Below are 20,528 nucleotides of genomic sequence, written 5' to 3'. Positions count from 1 at the left end.
TTCTGCCCTTTCTGCACCATTTGCAATCCTGGCAGGGGAGGAGGGACTAAAACACTGATGTTACAAATTGCAACAGCTTCTCCCCAGCTTACAGACAGCATGCAGGAACTACATAACCCACAATGCATTGCACTGGGATGTTCCTTTCCTTATTGACATCACGTGTGCAGCAGGGAATTGTGGGATTGGGAGGAGGCAGGCTGAGGACAAGCCACTACTGAGTCTCAAAGTAGTCAGCCAGATCAGCAGGGGAACAGGGGGCGGGGCTTAGGGAACTGTTCCAAACCATAGTATTACATTAAAAAAAAGGCTGCATACTTTTCAAAAAGCGTAAGTTGTGTTTGGGCAGAGTTCCCCTTTAAATTGCAGGATATTGCCCATGTGAGTGATGTAAACCCTATACAGGAGTGGTCTGTATAACTAAAATGTCCCCTCTTCCCGCAGGCGTGGATATCGCCCACCTGTGCCGCAATTCGGGAATGTGCGTGGACACAGGGAACACCCACTTCTGCCGCTGCCAGGCCGGCTACACGGGCAGTTACTGCGAGGAACAGGTGGACGAATGCTCGCCCAATCCCTGCCAGAACGGCGCCACGTGCACAGATTACCTGGGCGGCTACTCGTGCGAGGTAAGGAGCCAATAGGAGTGTTCCATTCCCATTGCAAAAGGAGCCACGTCCTGCGGTCAGTTATTTGAATTTGTTCATTTTCTTGCCGTTTCAGTGTGTGGCCGGCTACCACGGGGTTAACTGCTCGGAGGAAATCAACGAGTGTTTGTCCCACCCATGCCACAATGGCGGGACCTGTATTGATCTCATTAACACCTACAAATGTTCCTGCCCCCGAGGAACTCAAGGTATGGCCATTGCACCTGGTTGTCTTTATACCTATAGCCCATTGGGTTCAAGATTAGAAGGGTATTTAAAGGGGAAGGTCGCCTTTATATTAATTGTTAATGTAGAATGCCCTATTCCTAGCAACTTTGCAATTGGTCTTTATTATTTATTTTTTATAGTTTTTGAATTATTTGCCTTCCTCTTCTACATCTTTGCAGCTTTCAAATAGGGGGTCACTGACCCCGGCAACTAGAAAAAAAACAATATTATTCTGTGAGGATACAATTTTATTATTGTTACTTTTTATTACTTATATTCCCTTTCCTGTTCATATTCCAGTCTCTCATTCAAACCACTACCTGGTTGCTAAGGTAACTCGGACCCTAGCAACCAGATAGCTGCGGAAATTCCAAACTGGAGAGCTGCTCGACAACTAAAAAAAAAACCCACAAATAATAAAAAATGAAGACAAATTGCAAACTCTTAGAATATAATTGTCTACGAAAAGTGAATTTTAAAGGGGAACAAACCCTTTAACGCTTTACAAATTGCGTTTTGCAGGTGTGCACTGTGAAATCAACGTGGACGACTGCACCCCCTTCTACGACTCCGTCAGCTTGGAACCCAAGTGCTTCAACAACGGCAAATGTATCGACCGCGTGGGCGGCTACAACTGCATCTGCCCCCCGGGCTTCGTGGGCGAACGCTGCGAAGGCGACGTGAACGAGTGCTTATCCAATCCCTGCGACCCCCGCGGGACCCAGAATTGCATCCAGCTGGTGAACGATTACCGGTGCGAGTGCCGGCAGGGATTCACAGGTACCGTGTTGTTACTATTGGGCCGACCCAAAGTCCTTCTTCCGAGCCCCTAGCGATTCCCTAAAGCCAATTTGTTGCGTTTTCTAGGAAGGCGCTGCGACTCTGTCGTGGACGGTTGCAAGGGGTTGCCCTGCAGAAACGGTGGAACGTGTGCCGTCGCCAGCAATACCGAGCGCGGATTTATCTGCAAATGCCCTCCTGTAAGTAGATCCGGATCTTTCTTACCCCTTGTATTTGTCTGGGAAGCCCCCTAGGTTTCTGCTAGTTACATAATCAGTGGTTTTGTTTGGCCTGATTCTCCTTAGTTTATTTATAATGGAGGTCATAAGGGGCCAATCAGAAAGGGCCAGAGTTGATAGGCTTCTGCCCCTAGATTAAAGGGCATATCGGGTTCGGGATTCGGCCTTTTTCGGCAGGGCGAATCCACGGTCCTGGCCGAACCGGATCCTAATGGAAGGGTTAAATGTCCGCGTGAACACGGAAGTCATTGCGGCGACATTTACCCCTTCCAGATCCAAAAATTAGCTTATGCTATTTAGGATTTGGTTCGGTATTCGGCCGAATCGCTTGGGATGGATTTGGGGGTTCGGCCGATCCTGGAAAACTGGGTTTGGTGCATCCCCTATATTAAATGATAACAAATATTAATATTATGAGGCTGAAGTCCATGGAACTCCCAGGTGACTTCTATTATCCTTATATATTACAACAGGGGGTACTTTATTTATTATAATATACACGTTTCAGTGAGTCATGTGACAGAAATTACATCACTAAGCTCCGATTCTAACCGATGACATCATCAATGACATGACATAAGCTTCGTTTATAAGGATATAATTTACAGTTTGGTCCCATTGGAACCTGTATATTATATATATATCCCAGCACAACCCTCCCAATACAGAAAATAACCAATCATTGCTTTGCAGGGGTTCGACGGAGCCACTTGCGAATACGACGCCCGGACCTGCGGTAACCTGCGCTGCCAGAACGGCGGCACATGTATCTCGGTGCTGAAGAGCTCCAAATGCGTATGCTCGGAAGGATACACCGGCGCCACGTGTCAGTACCCCGTCGTCAGCCCGTGCGCGTCCCGCCCTTGTTACAACGGAGGGACCTGCCAATTCTCCCCCGAGGAACCTTTCTTCCAGTGCTTCTGCCCCACGAACTTCAACGGCCTCTTCTGCCACATCTTGGATTACGGCTTCATCGGAGGCCTGGGCAAGAACATCACCCCTCCCGACAACGAGGAAATCTGCGAGAATGAGCAGTGCGCCGAGCTGGCCGACAACAAGATCTGCAACGCCAACTGCAACAACCACGCCTGCGGGTGGGACGGCGGCGACTGCTCGCTCAACTTCAACGACCCCTGGAAGAACTGCACCCAGTCGCTGCAGTGCTGGAAATACTTCAACGACGGCAAATGCGACTCGCAGTGCAACAACTCCGGCTGCCTGTACGACGGCTTCGACTGCCAGAAAGTGGAGGTTCAGTGCAAGTAAGTAAAAATGATATTCGAGAGCTTATATCGGAATAGAATGGTGGACTGTACCAACCAAAAAAGGGGTCTCCAACCTTCACATTTCCCAGCTTGCAACGGGAATTGACTGCTTGAGGGAATGCTGGGAGGGGGGCAACCTCAAAGGCCTTGTTATTTTATTGGTCTATTAATAACACTTTTTTCCCTTGGAAAGTCCTATATTGCATCAAGGAATCGGCATTATTATTATTATTAATAATAATAATAATATTGTTGTTGTTGTTATTATTATTAACATTTATAAAGCGCCAACATACCCCGCAGCGCTGTACAATAAGTGGGTTACATACATTGGACATACATATAAAGCAAACAATTACCGATACAAGAGGTGAAGAGAGCCCTGCCCAAAAGAGCTTACAATCTACAAGGAGTAACATATAAAGTAATCAGTAACTGATACAGGAGGGAAAGAGGGCCCTGCCCCAAAGAGCTTACACTCTACAAGGAGTAACGTATAAAGCAATCAGTAACCGATACAGGAGGGGAAGGGAGCCCTGCCCAAAAGAGCTTACACTCTACAAGGAGTAACATATAAAGCAATCAGTAACCGATACAGGAGGGGAAGGGAGCCCTGCCCAAAAGAGCTTACACTCTACAAGGAGTAACGTATAAAGCAATCAGTAACCGATACAGGAGGGGAAGGGAGCCCTGCCCAAAAGAGCTTACACTCTACAAGGAGTAACATATAAAGCAATCAGTAACCGATACAAGAGGGGAAGAGAGCCCTGCCCAAAAGAGCTTACACTCTACAAGGAGTAACATATAAAGCAATCAGTAACCGATACAGGAGGGGAAGGGAGCCCTGCCCAAAAGAGCTTACACTCTACAAATGATCCAAATACTGATTTAGAATCCATTATGCACCTCACTTAAGTGATACTTTCTATAGAAGGGAAGTCATTCAAAAGGGAACCGAAATTTAATCAACCCCTAATATCCCTATCACTGTAATCAGTTCCTTCAAAAAGTAGGAATAAATCCCATGTTTATAGGCTGAAATCCAGCTGCAAAACAGTTCTTCTCTTTCTGCCTCATTTGAAATTCTGGCAGGGGAGGAGGGACTAAAACACTGATGATACAAATTGTAACAACTTTTCCACAGCTTACAGGCAGCCTGCAGGAACTACATAACCCATAATGCATTGCACTGGGATGTTCCTTCCCTTATTGGCATCACGTGTGCAGCAGGGAATTGTGGGATTGGGGAGGATGCAGGCTGAGGACAGTCGACTACTGTTAGAAATGACACGTTGATTGCATGACCCCAACCTCTAACTCTTTATTTTTATTTTTTTTTTGTATCCAGCCCTTTGTACGACCAGTATTGCAGGGATCACTTTCAAGACGGCCATTGCGACCAAGGCTGTAACAACGCAGAGTGCGAATGGGACGGCCTGGACTGTGACAACATGCCGGAGAACCTGGCCGAAGGCACCCTGTTGATAGTCGTCCTGATGCCCCCCGAAAAGCTGAAGAACAACTCCGTCAACTTCCTCCGAGAGCTGAGCCGAGTGCTCCACACCAACGTGGTGTTCAAGAAAGACAGCAAAGGCGAATACAAGATCTACCCTTACTATGGCAACGAGGAGGAGCTGAAGAAACATCACATCAAGAAGAGGTCGGCGGCTTCCTGGTCGGATGCTCCTACCGCCATCTTCAGTACCATGAAGGAGTCCGTCTTACCAGGAAGGCGCCGTAGGGAGTTGGACCAAATGGAAGTCAGGGGGTAAGAGAACCGTTTGGGCGTTATGGGTCGGACAGCTGTGACTGGGATGTTATTAAAGGGGTAAATGTTTAGTATGATGTAGAGAGTGATGACAATTTGCAATTGGTCTTCATTTTTTATTATTTGGTTGCTAAGGTAACTGGTTGCTAAGGTAACTGAAACCTTAGCAACCTGATAGCTGCTGAACTGAAACTAAACTAACTAAAAAACTACAAATAATAAAAAATGATGACCAATTGCAAATTGTCTCAGAATATTACTCTACATTGTGCTAAAAGTGAACTCAAAGATGAACAACCCCTTTTAAAATCCTGATCTGTCAATCATAGATTGCCTGCCCCGCCTAGAGGCGGGGCAGGCAATCTATGATTGACAGATCAGATTTTAAAAGAGTTTTATTACAGGTACAGGTACATTTGCAAAGGACTTTTATTATGCAGTTTTTTCTATGTGGGTGACGGTTCCTTTGAGCCAATAATAAGCCATTCCCCCCCCCCCACAGGTCAATCGTATACTTAGAAATAGACAACCGCCAGTGCTACAAATCCTCCTCCCAGTGCTTCACCAGCGCCACCGACGTGGCCGCCTTCCTCGGGGCTTTGGCCACCCATGGCAATCTGAACATCCCCTATAAGATCGAGGCTGTGAAAAGTAAGTGCTCGTTTGTCCTCCCATAATCCTCCATTTCGGGGGCAACCTTGATCGTATTCAGTTTAACTTTATAAATAAACAGCATTACCCCCCCTCCTTCATTTGGGTTTTGATATCAAAATCATTAAGCCCGGAAAAAAAAAAAAAGACAGAACGGGATCAATAATAGACGCACAGCGTCGGAGATTGGATCTTCCAAATCCCCCCTAAACCCCCTCAGTCTTAACGGCTCAATCAGAAGCGCCGGGATGCAAAGTTTTATTAATCCTTTCGCCTTAATGAAAGTAAATCAGGCAAAGTCTCTGGATACTTCCTGGAGAATCCTGCAAGTCTGATTAATACCGTTAAAAAACGACCCCTTTTATTTCGTCGGCTTTGGTTAACGAGCCGCGCCTCATTCTGTTGCTGGATGCGCGAGTTAACCGAGCGCACTCTGTTCCTTCCGCAGGTGAGATAGTCGAGACCGCCAAGCCGCCGCCGCCGCTTTATGCCATGTTTTCCATGTTGGTCATCCCGTTGCTGATCATCTTCGTCATCATGGTGGTCATCGTGAATAAGAAGCGGCGCCGCGAACACGGGCAGCTGTGGTTCCCCGAAGGCTTCATTCCGAAAGAGCCCAGCAAGAAGAAGCGGCGAGAGCCCCTCGGGGAGGATTCCGTCGGCTTAAAGTAAGCGATAGTGTATTCACCGCGCTCTCGGCGAGACACCTGGCGTATCGACGCTATCGACTTTATATTCGTCGTGCTTTATTTTGTTGCTAACGCCGGTTGCTTCCGTTACAGACCCCTAAAGAACTTGACGGACGGCTCTTTTATGGACGACAATCAGAACGAATGGGGAGACGAGGAGACCCTGGAAAACAAGAGGTTCAGGGTAAGTGTCTTTTTCGCTGTTCGTTAAGGTGGCCAAACGAGTGGCTCTTCTCCCGATATGGTGGTCAGTATCGGGCTAGTTCGATCTTTTAGCCCTATGATTGGAGTATAGGAGCTGTCGGATCAAGGGCCACATTAATGAGCTGATGTGGCCCCTGATCCGACGGAAAAATCAAATGGCCAGTGTATTAGTGGTTAAACCGCTGTCCCTGACACCTTTCCTGCTGTTTGTGCTTTAGTTTGAAGAGCAAGTGATGCTCCCGGAGCTTGTTGATGACCAAACTGACCACCGACAGTGGACACAGCAGCACCTCGACGCCGCCGACCTGCGCATTCCATCCATGGCCCCCACACCGCCGCAGGGAGAGATTGATGCTGACTGCATGGACGTCAATGTTCGTGGCCCTGGTAGGTTGAATGGGTTTCTGGCCCTGGTAGGTTGAATGGGTTTCTGGTTCTGGTAGGCTGAATAGGTTCCTGGCCCTGGTTGGGTGAATGGGTTCCTGGCCCTGGTTGGGTGAATGGGTTCCTGGCCCTGGTTGGGTGAATGGGTCCTTGGCCCTGGTAGGCTGAAAGGGTTTCTGGCCCTGGTAGGCTGAAAGGGTTTCTGGCCCTGGTTGGGTGAATGGGTCCTTGGCCCTGGTAGGCTGAAACGGTTTCTGGCCCTTGTAGGCTGAATGGGTTTCTGGCCCTGGTAGGTTGAATGGGTTCCTGGCCCTGGTAGGTTGAATGGGTTCCTGGCCCTGGTAGGCTGAATGGGTTCCTGGCCCTGGTAGGCTGAAGGGGTTCCTGGCCCTGGTAGGCTGAAGGGGTTCCTGGCCCTGGTAGGCTGAAGGGGTTCCTGGCCCTGGTAGGCTGAAGGGGTTCCTGGCCCTGGTAGGCTGAAGGGGTTCCTGGCCCTGGTAGGCTGAAGGGGTTCCTGGCCCTGGTAGGCTGAAGGGGTTCCTGGCCCTGGTAGGCTGAATGGGTTCCTGGCCCTGGTAGGCTGAAGGGGTTCCTGGCCCTGGTAGGCTGAAGGGGTTCCTGGCCCTGGTAGGCTGAAGGGGTTCCTGGCCCTGGTAGGCTGAAGGGGTTCCTGGCCCTGGTAGGCTGAAGGGGTTCCTGGCCCTGGTAGGCTGAAGGGGTTCCTGGCCCTGGTAGGCTGAATGGGTTCCTGGCCCTGGTAGGCTGAAGGGGTTCCTGGCCCTGGTAGGCTGAAGGGGTTCCTGGCCCTGGTAGGCTGAAGGGGTTCCTGGCCCTGGTAGGCTGAATGCAGAGTTCTATATAAAAATATAAAATATATATATATAAAATAAGGTCAAGTTGACTTATGTGCCACTAATAGTTCAAGTGATTGGGTTCCCACTATGAGGTGGTACCATTAGCCAACCACTGCTCTCTATCCCCCTGCAGATGGTTTCACCCCGCTTATGATCGCTGCCTGCAGCGGAGGAGGACTGGAGACCGGAAACAGCGAAGAGGAAGAGGACGCTTCGGCCAACATGATTTCCGACTTCATCGGGCAGGGCGCCCAACTGCATAACCAAACCGACCGCACCGGCGAGACGGCGCTTCACCTGGCCGCCCGATACGCTCGTGCCGACGCAGCCAAGCGCCTCTTGGAGTCCAGTGCGGACGCCAACGTCCCGGACAACATGGGCAGGACCCCTCTCCATGCAGCGGTGGCCGCCGACGCTCAGGGTGTATTCCAGGTATGACTCTCCTGCTGAATTCTGGGATTCATTCATACACAGAAGCTTAGATTACACCATGTATCATTTTTAAAGGGGAACTAAAGCTCTATTTATTGCCCTGTAGTCTTGTAAGAGGGAATTATTAGACATAGTAGCCCTATACAACTTATACATTTACTGCCTGCATTTCTTGGCGACTCCCCCCCCACACATTCTACCCTACCCCCCACACATTCTACCCTACCCCCCACATATTCTACCCTACGCCAACAGGGGGCGTTGTGTACAAATTAGCATTCATCCTGCGGGGAGTGCATTGTCCTGGAGTGGAGTCGTAGCTCCCAGTCTGGGCCTGACAGATAAGGAGGGGGGATGGGTACTAAGTTATAAAGGATTATAGGAAGATAATATATAGTATATGTTTATATGGTGCTTTACTTCCCCTTTAATAAAGACTTAAACCATTCTTTTTTTCCATTTTCCTCCGTGCAGATTCTCATTCGGAACCGAGCGACCGACTTAGACGCCCGAATGTGCGACGGCACGACCCCTCTGATCCTGGCCGCGCGTCTGGCCGTGGAAGGGATGGTGGAGGAGTTAATCAACGCTCACGCAGATGTCAATGCTGTCGATGAATTCGGTAAGTTTTCCCTTTGGGTTAGACGGTGTGCGTTGGTATAGATCTACCGCGTGTGCGAGGGGACGGGCCTAACGCTGTGTTGCCTTTGTCTGCGCAGGGAAATCTGCTTTGCATTGGGCTGCGGCCGTGAATAACGTCGATGCTGCGGCCGTGCTCCTCAAGAGTAGTGCTAATAAGGATATGCAGAACAACAAGGTAATTACTCTTATTATAAGGGATAATGTACCCCCTACTGTAAATGATAAGGATATTAGCAGTCACTGAGGGGTTCTGTGCCCCCCATATAAAGGCACAAGGCTGCAGGCTGAGTTATACAGGGAACTCTGAGTATCACTCATGTATTATAAGGGATAATGTACCCCCTACTGTAAATGATAAGGATATTAGCAGTCACTGAGGGGTTCTGTGCCCCCCATATAAAGGCACAAGGCTGCAGGCTGAGTTATACAGGGAACTCTGAGTATCACTCATGTATTATAAGGGATAATGTACCCCCTACTGTATATGATAAGGATATTAGCAGTCACTGAGGGGTTCTGTGCCCATATAAAGGCACAAGGCTGCAGGCTGAGTTATACAGGGAACTCTGAGTATCACTCATGTATTATAAGGGATACTGTACCCCCTACTGTAAATGATAAGGATATTAGCAGTCACTGAGGGGTTCTGTGCCCATATAAAGGCACAAGGCTGCAGGCTGAGTTATACAGGGAACTCTGAGTATCATTCATGTATTATAAGGGATAATGTACCCCCTACTGTAAATGATAAGGATATTAGCAGTCACTGAGGGGTTCTGTGCCCCCCATATAAAGGCACAAGGCTGCAGGCTGAGTTATACAGGGAACTCTGAGTATCACTCATGTATTATAAGGGATAATGTACCCCCTACTGTAAATGATAAGGATATTAGCAGTCACTGAGGGGTTCTGTGCCCATATAAAGGCACAAGGCTGCAGGCTGAGTTATACAGGGAACTCTGAGTATCACTCATGTATTATAAGGGATACTGTACCCCCTACTGTAAATGATAAGGATATTAGCAGTCACTGAGGGGTTCTGTGCCCATATAAAGGCACAAGGCTGCAGGCTGAGTTATACAGGGAACTCTGAGTATCACTCATGTATTATAAGGGATAATGTACCCCCTACTGTAAATGATGATGATATAAGTAGTCCCAGGGCAGATCTTTTCCTGATTGTTCCGGAAAGCTGTAGCTGGAACAGTTCTTTCTGAAGTGCATCGTTCCTAATTTCCATGGTTTCCTATTACAGGAAGAGACACCTCTGTTCTTGGCCGCGAGAGAAGGCAGCTACGAGACTGCCAAAGTCCTTCTGGACCACTACGCCAACCGCGACATCACGGACCACATGGACCGTCTGCCCCGCGACATCGCCCAGGAACGCATGCACCACGACATCGTCCACTTGCTGGATGAACACAACCTAGTGAAGAGCCCGACGCTGCACGGCGGCCCGTTGGGCGCCCCGACTTTATCTCCTCCCATCTGCTCCCCTAACGGTTACATGGGGAACATGAAGCCTTCCGTCCAGAGCAAGAAAGCCCGTAAGCCCAGCATCAAGGGCAACGGCTGCAAAGAAGCGAAGGAGCTGAAAGCCAGGAGGAAAAAATCTCAAGACGGAAAAACGAGTCTATTGGATTCGGGCAGCTCCGGGGTGTTGTCCCCGGTGGACTCGCTGGAGTCGCCCCACGGATACTTATCAGACGTGGCCTCTCCTCCGTTGATGACATCTCCGTTCCAGCAGTCCCCCTCCATGCCTCTGAACCACCTGACCAGCATGCAGGATTCCCACCTCGGCCTGAATCACATGACCATGGCCAACAAGCAGGAAATGGCTTCCAACAGAATGGCTTTCGACGGCATGACGCCACGCCTGACCCATCTCAACGTCTCCAGCCCCAATACCATCATGACCAACGGGTCCATGCATTTTACCGTGGGAGGAGCTCCGGCGATGAACGGCCAATGCGACTGGTTTGCACGGCTGCAAAATGGGATGGTCCAGAACCAGTACAACCCAATCAGAAATGGCATCCAACAAGGCAACGCCCAGCAAGCTCTTCAGCATGGCCTTATGAGCTCGCTCCATAACGGTTTGCCGGCGACGACTCTGTCCCAGATGATGACCTATCAGGCCATGCCCAACACGAGGATGGCCAATCAGCCTCATCTGATGCAAGCCCAGCAAATGCAACAGCAGCAGAACCTACAGTTGCACCAGAGCGTCCAGCAGCAGCAACATCAAAATTCCAACGCAACTTCTACTCATATCGGCTCCCCCTTTTGTAGCAATGACATAAGCCAGACGGACCTGCAACAAATGTCGGGCAACAACATTCATTCTGTGATGCCCCAGGACACTCAGATATTTACGAATTCCCTGCCTCCCACTCTTACGCAGTCTATGGCCACCACCCAGTTTTTAACCCCGCCTTCTCAGCATAGTTACTCCTCCCCGATGGACAACACGCCGAGCCATCAACTACAAGTACCAGACCACCCATTTTTGACGCCTTCTCCCGAGTCACCTGACCAGTGGTCAAGCTCCTCCCCTCATTCGAACATGTCTGATTGGTCGGAAGGAATATCAAGCCCGCCCACGAGTATGCAGCCTCAGCGCACCCACATACCCGAAGCTTTCAAATAAAAGAAAAATGTCAAATATTTGCTTTTGAAATTTTAAAGACACTGAGAGACTTTTTAAGAGACTGAAGGAAATTTTTATACCGTTTTTATACGTAAAATAACAGAACTTTTGAATTTTCTAGTATTTATTTATATACGTTTGACCTAAAACACTGCCCTTTTATTTATAAGCTTTTTTTTTAAAAAAAAATGTAACTTTTTTTTTTTATCTTGCCTTAATAGATATTTTTTTTGTACAAATTTTATGAAATTGTTCCTGATATTGAAAATGACAATGTATTTATTTTCTATTGCCCCTAAATAATATGCAGGAACGAACCACTGGAATGTTTATTTAGCAGAAGAACAAAAAAAATTAGAAATTTTTAAGATTTTCTATAAAATGACATCTTGTTCCGTTCCGGGATTTCATTTATAGCACTAAAAACTATTTTTTTTCCCAGTATTAATGTTAAATCATGTTTAAAATATTTCAACGTTTTTTTCAAAATGTTTTTAAATTTGACTTAAAATTTTAAAAACATGTAACCGTTTTTAAATTTGATTGAAAATTTTCAAAACGCTTAACCGTTTATTAAAAAATGTCCAATCAAATTTAAAAACGGTGAAACATGTTTAAAATTTTAAATCACGTGTCATTTTTTTTTGTTTCCCGGAAACTTTTTTTTTTTTTGTTATTTCACCTGGAAATTGGACAAAAGGCGTGAAAAGATGCTCCGAGTGCCTCCCGCTATCTAGGAGGCACAAAATAGAACTTTTTAAGTGAAAAAAAACGTTTTTAAGCTACAAGACGAAAGTGCAAAATACAGGGGGACGTACGTTTGGGTCTGACGCATTCTCAACAGGGATAAAATCCTGAAAAAAAAGACTATCACCTGTGACAACAACATTTTTGTAAGAAAAAAAACAAAAAACTGGCATTTGGAACCCCCTGCGTCGGCATTGGTCAGAAAATGCATGCAATCTTTGGTACAAGCCCGTGGCATATTTTCTACATTTTTGTAAATATCTATGGTGGATTTTGTTTAAAAAATCTATTTTGTATATCCTGATTTATATTGCGTAGAACTGGGGTAGATGGACGGAGCGCCGCCCAAGAGATACGACTATGCGATTGGACGGTGAGAGACTTTGCACGAGAAAAACGATAAAAAATATTATATAAATATAATTCTATCCTAAAGGACGCTGAACAAAAAGGGGGAGGGGGGGGGTTGGCTGTAGTTCCACTACGTCTTCTGCGATGGGCGGTCGGGCCGCTCGCTCCCTATGCCGGAACTGTACAAAGATCTGTAGAATGTAGTTTTTTTTCGAACAAAAACAAAAAAAAAAAATGTAACGTATCAATTGGAAATGTAGTTTACACAAAGACATTTTGTTGTTGTTAACACTTCTGTAAACAAATGTTTTTTTTTTTGTTTGTTTGTAATAAAATTGTACAAAATAACGTGTTTTGAAGTTACATAGTAATTGGGGGGGGGGGGGGTCTGTTTATTCTTTTTGGAATGAGATGTAAATTATATCCTTAGAAACGGTGTATTGTGATGTCATCAGTTATAATCGGAGCTTAGTGATGTCATTTCGGTCACATGACTCACTGAAACTTGTATATTACAATAAATAAAGTGCCCCCTGTTGTAAAATATGAGGATATTAGAAGCTGCCTCGGAGTTCCATGACTCGGCCTTCGCCTTGTACTTTTATATGGTCATGGAACCCCTCGGGGGCTTATAATATCCCTATATGTTACAATAGGGGGCACTTTATTCACTATATATTATAAGGAACTCCTCGGGGGCTTATAATATCCCTATATGTTACAATAGGGGGCACTTTATTCACTATATATTATAAGGAACCCCTCGGGGGCTTATAATATCCCTATATGTTACAATAGGGGGCACTTTATTCACTATATAAGGAACCCCTCGGGGGCTTATAATATCCCTATATGTTACAATAGGGGGTACTTTATTCACTATATAAGGAACCCCTCGGGGGCTTATAATATCCCTATATGTTACAATAGGGGGCACTTTATTCACTATATAAGGAACCCCTCGGGGGCTTATAATATCCCTATATGTTACAATAGGGGGCACTTTATTCACTATATATTATAAGGAACCCCTCGGGGGCTTATAATATCCCTATATGTTACAATAGGGGGCACTTTATTCACTATATATTATAAGGAACCCCTCGGGGGCTTATAATATCCCTATATGTTACAATAGGGGGCACTTTATTCACTATATATTATAAGGAACCCCTCGGGGGCTTATAATATCCCTATATGTTACAATAGGGGGCACTTTATTCACTATATATTATAAGGAACTCCTCGGGGACTTATAATATCCCTATATGTTACAATAGGGGGCACTTTATTCACTATATATTATAAGGAACTCCTCGGGGGCTTATAATATCCCTATATGTTACAATAGGGGGTACTTTATTCACTATATATTATAAGGAACCCCTCGGGGGCTTATAATATCCCTATATGTTACAGTAGGGGGCACTTTATTCACTATATATTATAAGGAACCCCTCGGGGGCTTATAATATCCCTATATGTTACAATAGGGGGCACTTTATTCACTATATATTAAAATGTGTATGTTCTGCCCATGTCTCCGAGCACTCCAGTATCCTCCCACACTCCAAAAACATATAGGCAAGTTAAACTTAGATTGTAAGCTCCACTGGTGCACGGAATGATGTATTAACCCTGAAAGCTGATATCCCCCCCCCCCCTCACCCCCAGCAGCCAATCAGCAGAACAATGGGAAGGGAGCAAGATAGCAGCTCCCAGTAGGTATCAGAATAGCACTCAATAGTAAGAAATCCAAGTCCGGCTTGGGACTCCTCCAGTTACATGGGAGTAGGAGAAACAATAGGTTAGCTGAAAGCAGTTCTAATGTGTAGCGCTGGCTGAAAGCTCAGACTCAGACACAAGGCACTGAGATGGCGCCTACACACCAATATTACAGCTACAAATACATTTGTTGGTACAAGAATAAAAGGTTAAATGGCAGAGGGAATTATTTGCTGTGTAACAGTGTCATTTAGAGATAAAAAGTGCCCCATAAATATCATGGCAGTGTCCCTTTAAAGCCACTTTATGTGTATTTAGGGGCTTTTTGTGGGGTCCCTGCCTCATCTCCCCTTCCCCCTTCTGGCTATCCAAATAAAGATGTTGTCCTCTGAGCATTCTTTAGGGGAACTGATTCACCCCTGTTTTTGGCATACAGACCATCTGACCTTCAAAATCCTTATACCCTGCTGATCATTCCAACCCCCCCCCCCCCCCCGCAGACTGGCGTGTAACTGCAGTAAATCCCACCCCACAGTATGAGCGAATGATCACTGAGGTACCTTTCCTAGTCCTAAAAATCCTCAAAATAAAAAAAAACAAAACATTTTCATTTGTAGCCTTTTGTCGCCATCTAGAGGCCAAACCGAGGATTATTACCCCCGCCAATGAATGCTAAGGATACTCAAAGCATTTATCAACAATTACCATTATTATTAACATTTATTTATAAAGTGCCAACATATCCCGCAGCGCTGTACAATAAGTGGGTTCCATACATTGGGCATACAGAGTAACATATAAAGCAATCAGTAACCGATACAGGAGGGGAAGAGAGCCCTGCCCAAAAGAGCTTACACTCTACAAGGAGTAACATATAAAGCAACCAGTAACCGATACAGGAGGGGAAGGGAGCCCTGCCCAAAAGAGCTTACACTCTACAAGGAGTAACATATAAAGCAACCAATAACCGATACAGGAGGGGAAGGGAGCCCTGCCCAAAAGAGCTTACACTCTACAAGGAGTAACATATAAAGCAATCAGTAACCGATACAGGAGGGGAAGAGAGCCCTGCCCAAAAGAGCTTACACTCTACAAGGAGTAACATATAAAGCAATCAGTAACCGATACAGGAGGGGAAGGGAGCCCTGCCCAAAAGAGCTTACACTCTACAAGGAGTAACATATAAAGCAACCAATAACCGATACAGGAGGGGAAGGGAGCCCTGCCCAAAAGAGCTTACACTCTACAAGGAGTAACATATAAAGCAATCAGTAACCGATACAGGAGGGGAAGAGAGCCCTGCCCAAAAGAGCTTACACTCTACAAGGAGTAACATATAAAGCAACCAATAACCAATACAGGAGGGGAAGGGAGCCTGCCCAAAAGAGCTTACACTCTACAAGGAGTAACATATAAAGCAATCAATAACCGATACAGGAGGGGAAGGGAGCCCTGCCCAAAAGAGCTTACACTCTACAAGGAGTAACATATAAAGCAATCAGTAACCGATACAGGAGGGGAAGGGAGCCCTGCCCAAAAGAGCTTACACTCTACAAGGAGTAACATATAAAGCAATCAGTAACCGATACAAGAGGGGAAGGGAGCCCTGCCCAAAGAGCTTACACTCTACAAGGAGTAACATATAAAGCAATCAGTAACCGATACAAGAGGGGAAGGGAGCCCTGCCCAAAGAGCTTACACTCTACAAGGAGTAACATATAAAGCAATCAGTAACCGATACAGGAGGGGAAGGGAGCCCTGCCCAAAGAGCTTACAATCTACAAGGAGTAACATATAAAGCAATCAGTAACCGATACAAGAGGGGAAGAGAGCCCTGCCCAAAAGAGCTTACACTCTACAAGGAGAAAGGGCTGAGACACAAGGTGTGACCATCATCATCACCAAAGGTCTTTTTTGGGGGGTGGACGTTCTTGTTCCGTCTCCATTGTTAATCCCGATGCCCCTTTCTCCACAACCCTGCCCAGTATCTGCCTATCCCTATGGCTGCTCTACTCCTAGCCCACCTGGATTACTGTAATCCCATAATAACCAGCACACCTTTCCTCTGTGCAGTCAGAGGTGGATTAATATGTTATAGAATAGCATTCTACCTTGAATTGAAAGGTAATCGACCCCCCTTTAGGGCTCTGAATAGGGTCTTGGGTGGGGTAGGGATTTTGTACCCCCCCTTCTTTCCCCTCCTAGCTGATTACGGCTTAGAAATATATGCTCCAAATCCTTATGCTATAGTACTGGGGGCTCTCCTGGCTATGGTGGAGGTGTTATAATAGGACCCACACCCAACAATACGCACATGTGAGTGATTGCATATCCCCGCCCATGCTTGCAAGAGCTCCTCCCAGAATGATTCCTGGGCTGGGCCTCATACAGGCACATGATCTTCTTCCTCAATTCCTATTGGCTGTTTCGTGTACAACGTCAGACGAGGCTAATGCATAAGCCATTTTATTGGATAACTGGATGACCCCAAATTTTAACCCTAACCCACCTGATTGTAAGCTCTACAGGGCAGGGACCTCCTTCCTACTGCTACTACTTATTCCCTGTGTATTTATATATATTTATTGTATTTATTTATTATAACACTTGTCCTCCCTTTGTGCTTCTTTATATCTTGGGAGCTGCCATGTTGCTTCCTCTGCTTGGGTAAAATGAGAAAGAGTACCGGGAAATACCTGGTTCCTGCCCACCAACTCAATGGCGGCCAAAGCTTCAAGGCGCTTCAGGACTAGAGGGCGGGGCTTATTGACCTGCGAACGATTCCACGCCCCTCTGAGCCGGCGAGTGCAACGTCCGCACGTCTTGCAGCGTGTGACGTGAGGATGTACACGTCGGCGAGCCGGATGTGCAAGATGGCGGCGCTGCCGAGTTACGCTTAGCTGGTTCCCTGCCGGTGGGAGCAGCGAGTGGATCTGTGTGCGGGCACCGAGCGCTTCGGAGAAGGAGGTGAGAGGCCGGACTGTGTGTGAGGGGCACTCAGGGGAGGGGAGGCCTGGGCTGGGGAAAGTCTCACGTCTGGCAGGGGGCTGAGCTGCTGGAACTCTTGACAGGGGCCCCTGTCATCCTCTCTCTCTCCCTCCTGGGGTACATGGTACTGTCCCCCCCCTCCCCTCCTGGGGTACATGGTACTGTCCCCCCCCCTCCCCTCCTGGGGTACATGGTACTGTCACCCCCCCTCCCCTCCTGGGGTACATGGTACTGTCCCCCCCCCTCCCCTCCTGGGGTACATGGTACTGACACCCCTCTCCCCTCCTGGGGTACATGGTACTGTCACTCCCCCTCCCCTCCTGGGGTACATGGTACTGTCACCCCCCTCCCCTCCTGGGGTACATGGTACTGTCACCCCCCTCCCCTCCTGGGGTACATGGTACTGTCACCCCCCCTCCCCTCCTGGGGTACATGGTACTGTCACCCCCCTCCCCTCCTGGGGTACATGGTACTGTCACCCCCCTCCCCTCCTGGGGTACATGGTACTGTCACCCCCTCCCCTCCTGGGGTACATGGTACTGTCCCCCCTCCCCTCCTGGGGTACATGGTACTGACACCCCCCTCCCCTCCTGGGGTACATGGTACTGACACCCCCCTCCCCTCCTGCGGTACATGGTACTGACACCCCCTCCCCTCCTGGGGTACATGGTACTGAGATGTCACCCCCTCCCCTCCTGGGGTACATGGTACTGAGATGTCACCCCCCCTCCCCTCCTGGGGTACATGGTACTGAGATGTCACCCCCTCCCCTCCTGGGGTACATGGTACTGAGATGTCACCCCCTCCCCTCCTGGGGTACATGGTACTGAGATATCACCCCCCCTCCCCTCCTGGGGTACATGGTACTGAGATGTCACCCCCTCCCCTCCTGGGGTACATGGTACTGTCCCCCCTCCCCTCCTGGGGTACATGGTACTGACACCCCTCTCCCCTCCTGGGGTACATGGTACTGTCACCCCCTCCCCTCCTGGGGTACATGGTACTGTCCCCCCCTCCCCTCCTGGGGTACATGGTACTGACACCCCCCTCCCCTCCTGGGGTACATGGTACTGTCCCCCCTCCCCTCCTGGGGTACATGGTACTGTCCCCCCTCCCCTCCTGGGGTACATGGTACTGACACCCCCCTCCCCTCCTGGGGTACATGGTACTGACACCCCCCTCCCCTCCTGGGGTACATGGTACTGACACCCCCCTCCCCTCCTGGGGTACATGGTACTGTCACCCCCTCCCCTCCTGGGGTACATGGTACTGTCCCCCCTCCCCTCCTGGGGTACATGGTACATGGTACATTCCATCTTTCCCCTCTCTCTCCTCCTGGGGTACATAATAGTGAACTGTCACCCCCCTCTCTATTATCCTGGGGTTACACAGTAGGGAAATATTACACCCTCTCTATTATCCTGGGGTAAATGGTAGGGAAATGGCACCCTCTCTCTCTCTCCTCCTGGGGTACTTGGTAGGAAAGTGTCCCCCCTTTCTATTCTCCTGGGGTACATGGTAGGGAATAGTCACCCCATCTCTCTCCTCCTGGGGTAGGGAATGTCTCCCCATTGGGGTTGGTGTAGGTGTGGGCGGGTCCTGCAGTTGGTCACACCCAATGATATGGAAACCTGCTTACAATTTACCCCACTCCCACTGTGCCATTAGGGCAGCCAATAAGCATTCAGCTCCCTTTTTCGGATGGGTATATATATCCCCTGTTGTTGTGGGGGGGGGGTCATAATGAAATGACATCACTTTTATAGATCCCAGTGCGGTCACATAAAAGCCATGCGTGACTGTTTGCACAGCAGTGAGTGTTTGCTTTCTGACGTTCCCTCTTCCACGCAGGCAGCATAGCAACCAGTAAGTATTAATATTACTCAGTCACATATATCGTTAGGGTTAGTTACCCTTTCCCTCATACATACATATATATATGTTGTTTTACAAATGGCCAGCAGGGGGCATATTTGTTACATTGTTTACTGCCAGGGAGAAACCCATTAAAGGCCCCTTAGCAGATGTTTCAGCAGTTTCTATTTGGTACCGAGTGGCAGGAATAAGGGTCACTCTGTGTTGCTTTCCCATTGGTCAGCTGCCTCTAATCCGGTCCTGTTATATGAATTCCCTATTGGGACCCTGTGCTGCAAAGGGTTATAAGGATTAGTGTGACCTATAATAACCCCCTCATGTCTGGGGGGGGGGGGGGGCAGCATATGTACAAGGGGCCTGGCTTAAATAATAAATAGGCAAAATGCTAAAGTGGGGGATTTGTTTTGATATGTAATCCTTATAGTATTGCGTGCCCCCCTCACCAGCGGCTATTCTACTTACCCCAATGTTTCTATATATCTGTAACCTTGTTATGGGCTAAGGGGGCCCAGCCTGAAGGCCAGTTAGGGGGGGATTTGGGGTGAGTGCTTATTTGTGCCCTGGGTACCCCTGGAACTATAGCGGGGTGACTGTTACCCCAATGTTTCTATATATCTGTAACCTTGTTATGGGCTAAGGGGGCCCAGCCTGAAGGCCAGTTAGGGGGGGATTTGGGGTGAGTGCTTATTTGTGCCCTGGGTACCCCTGGAACTATAGCGGGGTGACTGTTACCCCAATGTTTCTATATATCTGTAACCTTGTTATGGGCTAAGGGGGCCCAGCCTGAAGGCCAGTTAGGGGGGGATTTGGGGTGAGTGCTTATTTGTGCCCTGGGTACCCCTGGAACTATAGCGGGGTGACTGTTACCCCAATGTTTCTATATATCTGTAACCTTGTTATGGGCTAAGGGGGTCCAGCCTGAAGGCCAGTTAGGGGGGGATTTGGGGTGAGTGCTTATTTGTGCCCTGGGTACCCCTGGAACTATAGCAGGGTGACTGTTACCCCAATGTTTCTATATATCTGTAACCTTGTTATGGGCTAAGGGGGCCCAGCCTGAAGGCCAGTTAGGGGGGGATTTGGGGTGAGTGCTTATTTGTGCCCTGGGTACCCCTGGAACTATAGCGGGGTGACTGTTACCCCAATGTTTCTATATATCTGTAACCTTGTTATGGGCTAAGGGGGCCCAGCCTAAAGGCCAGTTGGGGGGGATTTGGGGTGAGTGCTTATTTGTGCCCTGGGTACCCCTGGAACTATAGCAGGGTGACTGTTACCCCAATGTTTCTATATATCTGTAACCTTGTTATGGGCTAAGGGGGTCCAGCCTGAAGGCCAGTTAGGGGGGGATTTGGGGTGAGTGCTTATTTGTGCCCTGGGTACCCCTGGAACTATAGCGGGGTGACTGTTACCCC

General features: G+C 48.1%; 2 protein-coding genes across 5 annotated transcripts in view; both read left to right on the top strand.

The window, feature by feature from the left end:
- Window positions 1-12,339, top strand: part of notch1 (notch 1 receptor) — a 58,076-nt gene extending 45,737 nt beyond the window's left edge. Inside the window, 14 exon segments of the mRNA NM_001097288.1 lie at window positions 445-629; window positions 724-856; window positions 1,398-1,655; window positions 1,743-1,855; window positions 2,588-3,156; window positions 4,508-4,927; window positions 5,430-5,578; window positions 6,027-6,246; window positions 6,361-6,451; window positions 6,690-6,858; window positions 7,843-8,141; window positions 8,616-8,763; window positions 8,861-8,958; window positions 10,039-12,339. Of these exon segments, the coding sequence (NP_001090757.1) occupies window positions 445-629; window positions 724-856; window positions 1,398-1,655; window positions 1,743-1,855; window positions 2,588-3,156; window positions 4,508-4,927; window positions 5,430-5,578; window positions 6,027-6,246; window positions 6,361-6,451; window positions 6,690-6,858; window positions 7,843-8,141; window positions 8,616-8,763; window positions 8,861-8,958; window positions 10,039-11,433 (4,247 nt within the window). The 3' untranslated portion in view covers window positions 11,434-12,339.
- A 4,707-nt stretch (window positions 12,340-17,046) lies between these two features.
- The window catches only part of sec16a (SEC16 homolog A, endoplasmic reticulum export factor), a 31,459-nt gene continuing 27,977 nt past the window's right edge, over window positions 17,047-20,528 (top strand). For all 4 annotated transcript variants that reach the window (XM_004916638.4, XM_031891407.1, XM_002935232.5 and 1 more), the window contains exon 1: window positions 17,047-17,223. The gene's annotated coding sequence lies outside the window, so the exon portion shown is untranslated. The remainder of the gene's footprint in view (window positions 17,224-20,528) is intronic.

This window comes from Xenopus tropicalis, chromosome 8 (genome assembly GCF_000004195.4).
Source record: "Xenopus tropicalis strain Nigerian chromosome 8, UCB_Xtro_10.0, whole genome shotgun sequence".
Lineage (NCBI taxonomy): Eukaryota > Metazoa > Chordata > Amphibia > Anura > Pipidae > Xenopus > Xenopus tropicalis.
Note: the sequence above shows the minus strand (reverse complement) of the source record. Positions and strands in the feature narration are given on the sequence as shown.